Here is a 14311-nt window from a genome sequence, read left to right as displayed (position 1 = left end):
GATAAGAGATTGCTTTATTGTATTTTCTGTATTCCTGTCATCACAACCCATGGATTTCCATAATGACCTACATATGCCCATTACAAAAATTGAAAATACATGGAAAATCTCTTTACATCCCCTGCACCTCTTGGCCTTTTCCCAAATCCACTGTTTTCTCCCTAATGGACTGCAGTATTCCATACCCATTAGTACGACCTAAAATGATGACATTTCACTTTAATTGAAATCAAACATCCTCTTTCATTAGGGAATTAGAAAACAAACCAAATTTCAATCGGAATTCAGACAAGCACAGAAGAATATTTTCCCACCTCCACGAGCACCTTCCCATGGAAATCTGCAGTGTTTCTGAGGCAGTGAATGAAACGCGTTCTTTGTTTAGCTGCACTGAAATTAGCAAGTTTCCCCTCTAACCCAAAGCAGCCTCATGTTGACTCATAACAAGGAAGCACAAAGGGAGAAACTGCATGGAAATTATAAGGCTTTTTTGCTCCATTTTCCCACTTGTTTATTTTTGGGAGGTGGAGAAACAAACACTTCGGTGATTTGGGGGTTTATCCTATAAAATTTATTAAGCGCAACTTTGTTCCACTTCTGTTTTATCACAAAACCCAATGTGGCAGCTCCAGATCACATGGATTCATTCACGGCATCAGCTACTGCAGCTTCATAACATTAATCAACTTATTTTCAGCATCACCATAGAGTCATGGAATGGTTTGGGATTCTAAGGATTGTCCAGTTCCATCCCCTCTGCTCACGAACCAGGCTGCTCTAAGCCCTATCCAACCTGGCCTTGGACACTTCCAGGGAAGGGGAGTCCAATAAAATTTCCCAAGTTTATCTGCAACTCCATAAATCCACTGAGAAGGTGCATACTCACTTTTTTCATGGATTTATATCAAGCCACATTTTGATGGATTTTTATAGGAATGGCAAAAGGCATGATCATAGCCCCAAATGGGAATAAAATGCAGTCTGGTGCTTTGCTATCCTGGTATTAAAGTCTATGGACAGCGGAAAAAAATCCTTTTGGAGTTCAAGAACCTCAAGATGCGACTTTTTGGCTAAATCCTGTACTTTTACCACCCCTTCCCATGTTCACGGGGCAGTTCAGCTTCCCAGCTGCTTCCTGTGAATTCTGAGGTGGCCAAAGGCCCCACTGCTCAGCCAATTCTCCACATAGAATTCCTGTGACATGCTGAAAACAGGACATATGGGGACAGTATAAAATCCAGAGGATTAAAACTGGAAAATTAGTAAGACCAGGGCCAGGGTGGCAGTTGATTTAGCCCTTTTCCTACTTAATTTCCAGATAAAACCTCAGAGCCCGTTATTAACCAAATTCCTCATTAATTTGAAGGAAGCATCCCTGGAAGTGTTCAAGGCTAGGTTGGATGGGGCTTGGAGCATTCTGGTCTAGTGACAGACCCTTCCAACCCAAACCATTCCACAATTTTATACCATTCCCCCTCCCTCCGCCTTTCCCCATTCCCTTCTTTATTTTGATTTCCAGTGCCTGCTTATGCACCGGCCCCATTGGGAGCTCAGCACCCAAAAAATATTTTAACAGGAATAATTCAAACCTACCTTTTTTAACGGGATACTGAGGGCTGAACGGGTTGAAAGCCTTCAACGGTCAGATCATGGCTGAGGGGCTGAAATCCTTCACAGGCTTTGATGAGGGAGCTGAGGGGGCTGAAGCCCCTCACAGCATCTTGGTCATGACTGAGGAGCTGAAATCCCTCACAGGCTTTGCTGAGGGAGCTGAGGCGTCTGAAGCCCCTCACAGCGTCTTGGTCATGGCTGAGGGGCTGAAATCCCTCAGAGTTTGCTGAAGCTTGAGGGAGCTGAGGGGGCTGAAGCCCCTCACCACATTTTGATCATGGCTGAAGGGCTGAAATCCCTCAGAGTTTGCTGAAGCTTGAGGGAGCTGAGGGGGCTGAAGCCCCTCACCGCATCTTGATCATGGCTGAAATGCCTCATGGAGTTTGCTGAAGGCTGAGGGAGCTGAGGGGGCTGAAGCCCCTCACCGCATCTTGATCATGGCTGAAATCCCTCAGAATGCTGAGGCGGCTGAAACCCTTGATGGGGTCTGATCATGGCTGAGGGCTGTGAAACCCCTCCTGGGTGTGCTCAAGGGCCTGAAAGCCCTCCCGGGTCTTGCTGAGGTTGCTGAAAGCCCTCCCGGGGTCTGACCATGGCGGAGGGGGCTGAAGCCCCTCACCGCATCTTGATCATGGCTGAAAAGCTGAAATCCCTCACGGAGTTTGCTGAAGGCTGAGGGAGCTGAGGCGTCTGAAGCCCCTCACGGCATCTTCATCATGGCTGAGAAGCTGAAATGCCTCACGGAGTTTGCTGAAGTCTGAGGGAGCTGAGGGGGCTGAAGCCCCTCACGGCGCCTTTATCATGGCTGAGGGGCTGAAATCCCTCAGAGTTTGCTGAAGGCTGAGGGAGCTGAGGGGGCTGAAGCCCCTCACGGCGTCTGATCAGCGGCGCGAAAGAAAAGGCGCGAAAACGGAAGGCGCGAGACTTCGAGGGTCCTCCGAGGGCTGAGGGTGGGGCCAGAGCCGTCCCGGCGGACACCGTGGGGGTGGACCGAAACCCCTCACGGCATCTGATCATGGCTGAGGGGCGCGAAACCCTTCGAGAGTCTGCGGGAGCTGAAACCCCTCGGGGGACTGCTGAGGAGGCTGTAACCACTCATGGCGTCTGGTCATGGTAAGAGGGCGCGCGAAACCCCTCACAGGGTTTGCTGAGGGCTGGGCGGGCTGAGGGGTCTGAAACGCCTCGAGGGTCGTCTGAGGGGTCTGCGCGAAACCCCTCACAACGTTTTCTGAGGGCTGGGGGCGCTCAGGGGCCTAAAACCCTTCGAGGGCCTGCTGAGGGCTCTGAAACCCTTCACGGGTCTGCTGGAGGGGTCTGAAAGCCCTCGCGGGCCTGCTGAGGCGGCTGAAACCCTTGATGGGGTCTGATCATGGCTGAGGGCTCTGAAACCCCTCCTGGGTGTGCTCAAGGACCTGAAAGCCCTCCCGGGTCTTGCTGAGGGTGCTGAAAGCCCTCCCGGGGTCTGACCATGGCGGAGGGTGCTGAAACGCCTCCCGAGTGTGCTGAGGGGCCTGAAAGCCCTCCCGGAGTCTGATCATGGCTGAGGGTGCTGAAACGCCTCCCAGGTGTGCTGAGGAGCCTGAACCCTCACGGGTCTTGCTGACGGTGCTGAAAGCCCTCCCGGGTGTACTGAGGGTGCTGAAACCCCTCCCGGGGTCTGATCATGGCGGAGGGTGCTGAAACGCCTCCAGGGTGTGCTGAGGGGCCTGAAAGCCCTCCCGGGTCTTGCTGAGGGGCCTGAAAGCGCTCCCGGGGTCTGCTCATGGCTGAGGGTGCTGAAACCCTCCCGAGTGTGCTGAGGAGCCTGAAAGCCCTCCCGGGGTCTGATCATGGCGGAGGGTGCTGAAACGCCTCCAGGGTGTGCTGAGGGGCTGCTGTACTCAGTAAAAATGCTTTTGTATTCATGAAAAGAACTGAAATGAAATCTAGCAGGAAATTTGTAGGACTTAGATTTATATTCCAATCTTGAAAGTGGTATCGCATAGGATGCTGGTGGGAAACCTGTCTCTCCTCAAATGTGATAAGATGCTAAGCATGGTTTAAAATGGTAACCTCCCTTTCAGCTTGCTTTGGCTTGTGGGGAGAATGGATGTTGAATAATTCTAAGTTTGGCTAAGAAAAATAGAGAAGGCACAAGTGGTTTAGGTTAGTGGTTTAGGTAAGTCTCCTCTTGAGGTTTTACTGCAGACAAATTACTAGTACCATGGGTGGCAGTGCTGTCCCACAGCACAGTACTTCATGTCAGGTAAGTTCATATGACAGACTAAGCTAGGCATGCTGAAATGTCTCCTATTCCCAGAGTATATGCCCTATTTTGAGATGAGCAACTACTGGTGAATATGAAGAAGGAAAAATTGTCAGCTACCCTAGCTTTTGTGATGTTTTGCCTTTTTTTTTTGGGATTTGGGTTTTTTGGTTTTTGGTTTTTTTTAAGGAAGGACAAGGAGGGGGCAAGTCCCCGAGAGCTGCGGCGCTGCGAGCCCGTCACCATGTGTCTGTAAAAACAATAGGGCAAAAGTTGTCGGACCTTCTTTTTTTCCTTTTTTTTTTTTTCCTTGGTTTTTAATTTTTAAATTTTTTTCTCTAATTTATATTTTTTTTGTGGCCGGTGGCCGGGCCCCTCAAATCCCAACAAAGCCAGGTGTAGGGTGCCTGTAAAGCTGTGGAATAAACCGGAGCAGGACTGACACTTCCCCTACTTTTTGGTGGTTTTGGAGGGTCACACACGTGTGAGACAATAAAGCACTTTGGCAGAAGATTCCTCTCTTTTTATTTTGATTATTTTTATTCCTTTTTTTTCCTTTTTTTTCCCCCCTTGGAATATTGTGAACATATTTGTGGCCATTTAAGGTAAAGTTCCAATTTGCTGTTAGACTAACTTGTCTGTGGTTTTTTTTTTTTTTTTGCTTTCATTTTTATTTTTTGATTGAAATTGTCGATCCCGATGTGTTATTTAAAAAAAAAAAAAAGAAAGAAAGAAAGTGCAAGTTCCGGGCTGTGTAAATCTATACATTGTATATACATTGCATAGACACGGTGTAACTACACGTGTGGGAGATACACCAAGGTGCAGACGCGGGGACTCGCTGCTTTATTTCCTACCGGAAAATGAACTCCAAGGAGTTCTTTTTAGTGGTGTCTGGCCTGTGAGAGGAAAATATGGAATAAAAGTGGCAGAGGGATGAGGGAAGAAGGAAGGGTAAGGGGACGGGGGGGCTGGCAGCATCCCCAAAAACTTGCGCGTAAATCCAAGGGGCTGCTTTGCGAACTTTGCAGTGATGCTCTGGGAAAATGGGAAAGCTGGGCGATGGGATTGAGCCGGGGGGCGGGAGTAAACCAACCAAAACAAAGCAGGATTATAGATAAAAAATAGAAAAAACAAGAAGACGAAGGGAACGGGTAATCCAAGGGGGAAAAAAATATTGTTCCTTTCGGCCAAGTGCCCGCGTCACGTGCGTCCGCGGCCCCGTATAAACGCGCTTCGCCATGTGTGTGCGCGAGCTGGGCGAATCCAACGTGGAATCCTTGGAAAAGTGCGGCGGGAGCGGGCGGGAGCCGAGCGCGGAGCTCCATGAGCGGCGGCGGCGGGTACGGAGGCGGGCCGCACGCGGGCGAGCCGCTCCCGGGTTGTTGTCGGCCTTATCCCCCCCCTCCTCTCCGCAAATTAGGAATCGGGGCTAATTGTCCCCCGCTGCCCCCCCGCCCCCGGAACCTGCACTTCGCATCTCGCCGTGGCTTTTTTTCCTCCTCGCTCTTTGCCGTTTCTGCCTCCAAACGCTACTTTGCGTGGAAGAAGGAGAAGGGAAAAAGTTGGGAGCGGATGGCTGTAGTTTCTTCTCTGGGATCCTCATTCATTCCTCGCTGAACCTCCTGTTGCATAAATGATGCTCTGGGAGCGAGGCTTTGCCTTTTTTTCTCTCCTCCGGATTTGGGTTTAAGAGTGGATGTTCCCGGGTTTCGCTCGCCTCTTTGGAAATACAATATCGCTTTTTTTTTTTCTTGTTGTTGTTTTTTTTTTTTTTTTTGCTGCCCCTCCATCTTTTTTTCCCTCCCTTCTTCTCAACCACCCACCCCCCGACCCCCCTTGAAAAAGCAAAATCCGACTGTGTTTCCTGCAAGGCTCGGGATTTCTGATTGCGGTTATTTCCATGTTTCTAGGTTTGTGTGATTTTGCTAAAATGCATCACCAACAGCGAATGGCTGCCTTAGGGACGGACAAAGAACTGAGTGATTTACTGGATTTCAGTGCGGTAAGAAACAACGGTGGAAATTAGCAACAGCTGTAAAAAAAAATAATAAATATCTTCTAGCTGCTCTGTTAACAAAAAAAATCCAGCCAAAAAAAACCCTAAAGCAACAAAACCAACCCCAAACTGTGCTCTAAGTACATTGGGCAATTTTTAATCAGCAGCTAGAAGCATGGTAAATATTTTTTTCGCTTAAAAAAAAAATCCAAACTGAGTATTTTTAGTCTTTCTGATTGTGTGTGATGGGAGATGCAGGCGCGTTCGCAGCTTGGTTTCATGTCTCGGACGGCTCAAATCATTCCTGCCAAAAGAAATGCCCCAAAAACTGACCATTTCTCATAATTCCATCGTACCAATATTGCACTTTTATTGTGCTTTAGATTTTCGAGCATTGTTGGCACATGATCTAATTAATTGCTAATGAGTCGCTGATATTCTCCTTTCGGTTCTTCCCTTGTTTCGATTTTGGCACATGGAAAGTGCAAAGAAATCCACGACTGTCTCAGTTTAAAGTTTTCCCTGAAATCTCCTATGGCTTCTGCTGGCATTAAAACTGCTCCAACCTTCTCCTACCTGCCCTAGCTAGGATTTGGGAGTGATTTTTGAAGGAAAGAGGGATTTTTTCCCCCTGGGCTGGTTTGGAGGCCGAACGTTCCGCCGGACGCGTGCACTTGTCTAGTTTTGTCAGGCTCCCCCTCCCCCTCCAGCCCCTTCCTTCCTCTCCCCATCCCCTCCCTTCCCCCCAATATGTCAGGAATATCTCTCTATCCACTTAGTTATTTATTTTAGGGAAGAGCTTTTGCTCGGAGATGCAGGTCTGCTCCTAAAGCCCAGCAAGGCCCCCCCGTTCCCCTGTGTGCTCCAGGCTGGTGCTGCTGCTCCAGCCTCGGCTTGCGAGGGATGGCTTGGGGAAGTTTGGCCAGGAATCGTAGCCTGCGGCAGCTTCGCAGCCCCCTCTCTGCTTGTTGGTGCACTTTTCCCATTTGTTCCTTGGCTTTTTGCAGGCTCTGACTCAGGGAAGGTGCGTATTATCCACTAGACACGTCGGAGAAGGGAGAAACCAATTAGGGTCGAAATAAACGCTGGGAAGAGAGAGAGGAGCGCGAGAGGGAGGGAGAGGGGGCGAGGAGCGAGCCTGGCTTCCAATTGCTCGGTGGGAGAGACGGAATGAGAATTTAGGGCAGGTGGCACTTTGGATTATTATTATTTGGGTTCCCACATGCCAGGCAAATCCTGGAGCGGGATGGAAATGGACGTTGCTACGTTGATGACCAAGGTTGCGACCCATCCCAACTTTTTCTGCCTTTGTCGGCGGGGAGAGGGGAGCGAGCCCCGCTTCCCAGCCTGGAGAACTGCTGGGCACTGGCATGGCTCAAAGGCTTCGGGAAGGGCAGACTGGGAAGCTAATGAGCCTAATAAAAGCGGGATGCTGGTGGCGAGGGGCGGTGGGGGCTGGAAGGAATCTGGACGCCTTTGCAGGGCTGTGGGGGATGATGGTTCGGGGGAGAGAAACTCCTAAGGAACGTGCAAGGAACTTTGGACTGCCAGTGGACTCGGGAATTGCTTGTTTTGCACTAGTAATGCCTCTTTGTTTTTTTTAGATGTTTTCACCTCCTGTGAGCAGTGGGAAAAATGGACCAACTTCCTTGGCAAGTGGACATTTTACTGGCTCAAGTATGTACTGTTTTTTGTTCCATCCGTAGTGAAAACGTTGGGATTTATTTATCCATAGGCATTACCTTTGTTGTGGTGCTTTAATCTCTTGTGGGGAGCAGATTCGTTGGGATTGCAGCGGAATTATTCCTAAGCACTGGTTATTCTTACTCTGATTTTTATTATTATTATTATTATTGTTATTATTATCATTTCCACAAGCCTGGGAGGTTTTTAGAGTACTGCCACACATTTCTGATTTTTTAAAAACCCCTGGACTTCTCCTCTGTGTAATCATTGCTGAAAATTGCTCTAGTTTTACAGTAGATTTATCTTTTTCCTCTAGTAATTTGAGCCTTGGAGAATTTTTTATTTCCAATTCCAAAGCCTCTCTTTGTCTGTCAGGGACGATAGTCAAAACCTCTCGTGTGCAAATGAATTTTGTGCATTAGAATTGAAGCAGAATTGAAGGCTGTTGCAGTTAAATAAATAAAACAAGTATCTGAGGATAAGCACCAGGAAAAGAAGTCTTTAGGATTAGAGAGTGCCGTTTGCTGATGGAATATTTTTTGGGAATTAAAATCTTCAGGTGAGTTTCTTTTGCTGCTTAAAGCCAGGGCATTTTGTTTTTAAACATGGGAGTGTTTTGGAAGAGTTTCCTGCAATTTAGGTGGACGATTTGTTCCTTTGGCTGTGGTAGGACTGATGGGCATCTCCTGCATTCCCTAAAAACAGGAGTGGGATGACAAAAGCAGTCTCGGAGCTCTCTGCGGTAGAACATGTGTGGACAATAATTGTCTGGCAACTCAAGTTTATAGAGAGGCTTTTATGTGCCTGACAAATGAGAAGGAGAACTCCCAAAGATGCCTGCTGCACATTTCCTTGCTCTGGGATGGAGTTGCAGTTCCTTGCCTCCATGTACAGGTGGGGAGTTGCAGTGTTTTCAATTCCCAGACAATTCCACATGCCAGCACACCGGCCGGCGTATTGTTGTACCCGGATCCGGCTCCGAATCGGGGGGAATTTGGGCAAGGCTTCCCTGGAAATCCACAGAGAAACCCCTCACTCCAGAGAGTTGCATGCCTGATATTTGCAGGTTTTATCTCAATTCAAGACACCTCTTCTCTTTATTCAGTATTTTATTAAATGCATGGGGACATCAGTCGGCTTTTTATTTCCAGAGCAGGATTTCCACTTGGAAGTTGGTCTGGTTTTTTCAGCTCAATTTCCACCTGAACACTTATTTTGTTCCTTTTCTTCTATTTAGACTTTAAAAATAACAACCTGGGTTTGTTGTAGCTTCACAAACTTGTTTATATTGTGATTATAGCAACTTGGAGAATTTTGCTCTTGGGCTGGGGTAACTTTGCAAACATGAGCTATAGGTTTGACTCCCAGTTTTTGTCCTTTCCTGACATAATTTTTGAAGCGATGTAGCCGGATCTAAAAATCTCCACTCTATTTGTTTTCAGTGGAGAGGAGCGCGGAGTGGTTGTGCCAGACGAATCAATTTGTCATGCTCAGAGCCCAGTCCATGCAGCAACCACCACTTGGGCTGACAGCAAATGACTCCAGAGTTATATTTAATAATTCCTCCTAAACCTCATCTCCGGAGTCATTTGGATCAGGAGGACAAATCGGAGCAGGGAGTGATTAAATTGTGTTTTATTGTCCTGAAAGCTGAAAGTATCGGAGGGATTTTGACGCATCGGTGTAGCCAGGAGGATGATTTAATGAGCTGCAGGAAGTTAGGAATAAGGAGATAAAGACCACTTAAAACAACACCTGAACTCTCCCACAGACAGAATTCCAAGAGAATTCTCTGACTGCACCGGTGTCTAGTGGTGGAGGATGAAGGAAAAGCTTGGTGAAGCGGCGGGCGCCGTGCATTGGTGGTTGCCTGCACAATGGCAGCAAAGGGTGCCTCTGGAAGGGAAAATCAAGGGAATTTTCCACTTGGAATATCTGTTGCTTGGTTATTAGACAGGGAATTTTGCAGCGAGTGCTTGGTGCTTCCCAGAAAGTTGGGGGTGAATTTCCCCGGCTGCTCCCGGGCAGAGGGTGGATGTGTGGCCTGAGGATGGAGTTGGTGGCTATTGTTTGCCTGGGCAGGGGTGTGAGGAGCCGGGGCTTGGGAAATTGGGATTGGATCGGAGGATACCTGGACACTGCTCCAAGAGACTCTTTCTGTGGCAGGATTAAAGGCAGCCCCAAGAATAATAGCAGACATAGTCTGTTACTCTAATTATGCAGATGGCTAACGGGGAATTTCGGTGAGCGGGCTGTATACTGCTTTTCCTCCTGGAAGTTCTCCCTCTGAAGTTTGAGCTGACCTTTAAATATTCCTCTTTAAAAACAGATTTATTGAGATTCTCTCTGCATTAACCCCAAACTTCTCTTATAGAGGGGAGAAAATAGAGATTAAAAAAAACCAAACAGGCCCCCCAAAGTAATCCTAAGCGGGGAAGTGAAACTAACTGGACTTTAGGAAGTGTGGGAATAATTCCTGCTTAAAGTCATCCCAGTGGCTTTTTCCTCAGCTAATCCATGATGCTGTGTTGTGATTTGCAACGAGCGAGGGAAAAGAAAGTAAAGCCCCGTTTCCTTTGAATCCTGAATTCCACAAACATGGCTTCTCCCCATGTTCCAAAGCGGGGAGGGCTTCGAGGGAGAAAGGAATGTAACCTGAGCTCCAGCCGTGACATTCCCAGGGAGCATTTTTCACATGAAAGGCTTTTGTCAGCCCAGGAAAGGACCAGGAGTTTCTGTTTGATGTTTGCAGGTGTTCGGCACAGAGCACTGAACCAAGGCTGCAGCCTCTGACCTGCACTGGGAGAACTGGGGGAGACTGGAGGGATTGGGAAGCAAACTCCCCTGGAGTTCCCTCCAATTTAGGTCGTATTTGGAAAGTGATTTAATAGCTGTTACTTCAATTGAACAATGCACATTCATTGGGCTGAAGTGGGGGGTTGCTTTTTATTTTTCCTGCTTTGTTTGCCCTTTTTTTAGGACAGTTGCCAAAATAAAATTCATTTTCTCACATCTCCTAAAATTTTGGGAGGAGTTTGCAATCGCTTCCATAGTAAATTTATCTGAAATTTATCCTCATTTAAGTGTGAGGCACTAAAAAATGAAGAGATGATTGCTGGGGATCAGATTTTGAAGCAGCTTTTCCCCCAAGAATTCCCTGGGTCTGTCACATTTGACATATTTCGGTTTTTTATCTGTTAATCAAAGCCCACATCTTCCTGATTCCGTTCAATTTCTGCTCCTTCTATTTAAAGGCTGGAATTTTACCTCCGTTTGGGAGCATCTGTTCTGGATTGCCCACTCTGTAGCTGTTTGAATAGCGTGTGGGTGGGAGCAGAATCAGAGAAAACCGGAATTTTTATCATTGGCCATTCCCATGGCCCAGAAAAAAGGGAAAAATCTCCAGTCTTTGCCTGACCAAATCAAGCAAAGTCCCTTTAAAGGATTTAAATCCTCGCTTTTCATTTTGCCATTAGTTTGATTAGGGCTTGGCCTGCATTAGAGCAACAAATTAATACATCTCTAACGAGGGAGTCACAAATCCAGCATGGTTTAAATTCCTTGGTTTTTTATTCAGGATGTTCTGTGAGGAAATTGTAACAAATATTGTGGGGTTTTTTTAAATGCAGTCTGGTTTTGGAGTGTGGCCTGGTGGGAAAGCTGCAGGATTTTGTTATTATTGTTTGATCATCAAAAAAATGGGATTAAATTGATGCTTTCTCCGGAAGATGTTTTGGAGCTGCTCAGGTGAGGCACACCTGGGATGTCTGCACGGCTCCCGCTGCTCTCAGTAGGAATGGTGCGTGTGCCAGGGAGGATTTGGGAAGCAAGGGATGTGCTTGGGGCTTAGCATGCAGAAATGCCATTCGAAAGGATAAAAAAGGGGAGAAAAAAACCCAAAAGAGGAATTTTTGACTAAAAACCTGCTTTTAAAAAGGAAGTGGTGCAGCAGGTCTGGAGCTGCTGCGGTTCCGTCCGTGGCTCCGTAGGGGAGCCCCCATTTTTCATGGGGTATGTCGGAAAAGAGGGAAAATGGTGCTGGAGTTTGGGTGTTGGCTTGGCCTGCGTCGCCCCGCATTCCCACCTTTTCCAGGCAGCATTCCAGGGCTCCGGAGTGCCAGAGGACCCTCCAGCCCCGGCTGCCTGGGTCATATTCCTCCTGGGTTTTCCCTGGTGAAAACTCCATAGCTCCACAAAACAGCTTCCCTGTTTTCCATCCCTAATGTTTCGTAATTATGATTAAGAAGAAGAGGAATGCTGTTACCTCCCATCCTTCCAGCTATGTTTACTCGGGATCCTCCTCCCTTCCGAGCCCTATCCCAGCCACTTCCGTGGGGGCAGCGAGAGACCCACGCTCTGGGATTTGGAATTGGCCCGAGCCAGCCCGGAGCACACTTGGAGGAGGAGCGGGATATTGAGTTCCAGAGCAGAAACCCTGGATCTTACTCGCAGGAACAAACTGAGCGTGGCCTGCAAAGGACGCTCTGGAGCCGCAGCCACCTTCAATCCCTCAGCTATTTAAATCTGGGAGCTGCGGGCCTGTCGTGGTAATTAAACAGATAAACCCAGCTCAGTCATTCCCGTTGGATAATGGAGATGGGGATTTTCAGGTGCTTTTTGTCATCCTCGTTCCGTGTTACCTTGTCACGGCTCCGGAGTATATTTAATAATTCAGAATTCCCTGTCGGAGCGACTGAACTGCTCCGGGGCCGCATCCAGCCAAATGTCACCCAGTATGGGGACACTGTGCCTGCCCTTGCCAAGTTTAGCAGGAACAGGAATGATGGTTCACATTATTCCCTAGATCTGGGAACAAAGTGTATCTGTTAAACGAGGGAGCTTAGGCCTGGCTCGGAGTTCAGTGGGAGTACAAAGCTTGCTCAGGGGAGAAAAAAACATGTGAGGTACAATTTGGCTTCTTCCCATTGGATTTGTACTCGTGCCACTCCCAAATTCATATGGATTTTTTTCAGAGGCAAAAGTGGCTTCCACAGCCTGAATTCCCAAGGAACATGAAATAGGCACAAATAATCCTGGGAACACCAAATTTTCATCTTTCTCACTTATTTTTTGGCTACTGCAGAAATAAAGTGATTTGATTTTTTTATTGTCCCCTCACCCCTGTCCCCATACACTTTTTTTTTAGAGAATTTGAAAATTACTTGGATATTTTCCTTATGTAGGAAGTCAAAGGATTTAAGCCCCTGCTTTGGGATGCCAGGAATGTTGTGAAGAAGCTGCTTGATGTTTTTTTGACAGGATCAGCAAATCTCTTGTAGTATTGTAACGGGGAATAACTTAAATAACACAGGAACAACTAAACCACATGAATATATAGAACGGATTTAAGTTATGGAAGTTTATGCTGTTAATTGCTGAAATCTCTCTGGAATCTTGGAGCACTAAAAGCTGTCCTATAAACAGTTTTGCTTTGAGCTTCAAATTATTCCTTTTGCTTTTTTTTCCTTCATCTGCTCTGATAAACAAAGTCATTTTGGAAGCTTTACAGCTCAAACATTTACTCCGCATGGTAAACTTTTTGTAGCTGGAAATCTGGGGCTCTGCAAATCCCAGGAAAAAGGGAGAGCCCTGGTGACCTGTGATTTTCAAGGACTGATATCCTGATGGGATTTAAATCAGCTCCGATCAGCCGACACCAGCTCTGCAGTTGTTTTAGAAGGAGCGGTTATGGTTTAAAGGTCTTTTCCCAACATTTTCCCAGATACCAGGGCGGTGGACATCAGAGAGAAAAGCTGGAATAACCTGGGAGGGTTTCATATGATGTAGCATAGAAAATGAATGTACATGTAATAGGATGTGCCATCTGCCAGTGGCTGGGCCTGGGGGGGTCCCCGGCCGTACCTCGGCAGCCAGGAGGGATGACAGCGCTTCATCCCGGTCCCTGGAATAATTGAATTGGCCGTTATTTATCGGGAAAACTGGTTCCCGAATTTCCTCATGCCGCCCCTCAGCCGGTGGCAACAAGATGTGGAGGGGCCTCCACTGATTTTTGCTCATCTGGGAGGTGTCCAGTGCCCAAAGTCCACCTCTGTGCCCTTTGGAGGTTTCCAGCCTGGAAATTTGGGCACAAATTCCTGGGCTGGTAACAGTGGCCTGCAAAATTTTCGTCTCAGAGCTATTTGCAGGGAAAGCTTCCTGGCAAAGCAAAGGGTTGGAATGCCCAAATTCTTGATTAATTTTTAAAATTTATTTTAAAGGCTGTTGTGGAATTTCTTTTCCTAGCAAACTCTATTAGGAAAAGCCTGGAGAGAGGTTGGAGGATTTATTCCTTCCTTCAAGGTAAGCACTGGGCAGTTGAGCTACATTCAGCCAGGTGGATGGAAAAACAGGCTCATTTGGGTGGATTTTGGGTACATTGTTGGTGTGAGAGCTTTGTGGCAGTCGCCACATCTTTCAAGACTACTCCTAGTAGTAATGATAGTAGTAGCTGTGTCCCATTGTTGTCTGTGCTGGTGTGCATCCAGTTTGGAACCAGCGCTGCCGGATTGTGGAATCTGGCCGATCCTCTCAGCCTGGCGCTGGCTGTCAGGGTTTGGCACGGCCGGGGCCTCTCCTGTGGGCGCCGTGTCCTTTACTCGGGGTTTGCTCGCAGGCTGCAGCGGGGCTGTGGCACAGCAGTGCCCTGGCACGGGGGCCTGGCGCAGGAGACGAGGAGCAGAGGGTCCCGAGCTCGCCGCCTCCCGGGAGAGGGGAAGCGGCTCCGGCTCTGGGCTCGGAGTGACGGCAGGTTGGCCATGCAGGATGCAGGC

General features: G+C 47.8%; 2 protein-coding genes across 5 annotated transcripts in view; one reads left to right on the top strand and one right to left on the bottom strand.

Annotated features, from left to right (window-relative positions):
• Positions 1 to 2067, bottom strand: part of LOC108448076 — a 101104-nt gene extending 99037 nt beyond the window's left edge. For all 4 annotated transcript variants that reach the window (XR_001863860.1, XR_001863859.1, XR_001863861.1 and 1 more), the window contains exon 1: positions 1594 to 2067. The gene's annotated coding sequence lies outside the window, so the exon portion shown is untranslated. The remainder of the gene's footprint in view (positions 1 to 1593) is intronic.
• Positions 2068 to 5769: 3702 nt separating this feature from the next.
• TCF4 (transcription factor 4) overlaps positions 5770 to 14311 on the top strand; it is a 130186-nt gene continuing 121644 nt past the window's right edge. Inside the window, exons 1-2 of the mRNA XM_017739860.1 lie at positions 5770 to 5861; positions 7460 to 7532. Coding sequence (XP_017595349.1) covers positions 5790 to 5861; positions 7460 to 7532 — 145 coding nt within the window. The 5' untranslated portion in view covers positions 5770 to 5789. The remainder of the gene's footprint in view (positions 5862 to 7459; positions 7533 to 14311) is intronic.

Source organism: Corvus brachyrhynchos, unplaced genomic scaffold (assembly GCF_000691975.1).
Source record: "Corvus brachyrhynchos isolate BGI_N302 unplaced genomic scaffold, ASM69197v1 scaffold297, whole genome shotgun sequence".
Lineage (NCBI taxonomy): Eukaryota > Metazoa > Chordata > Aves > Passeriformes > Corvidae > Corvus > Corvus brachyrhynchos.
This window is presented reverse-complemented; position numbering and strand designations above follow the sequence as displayed.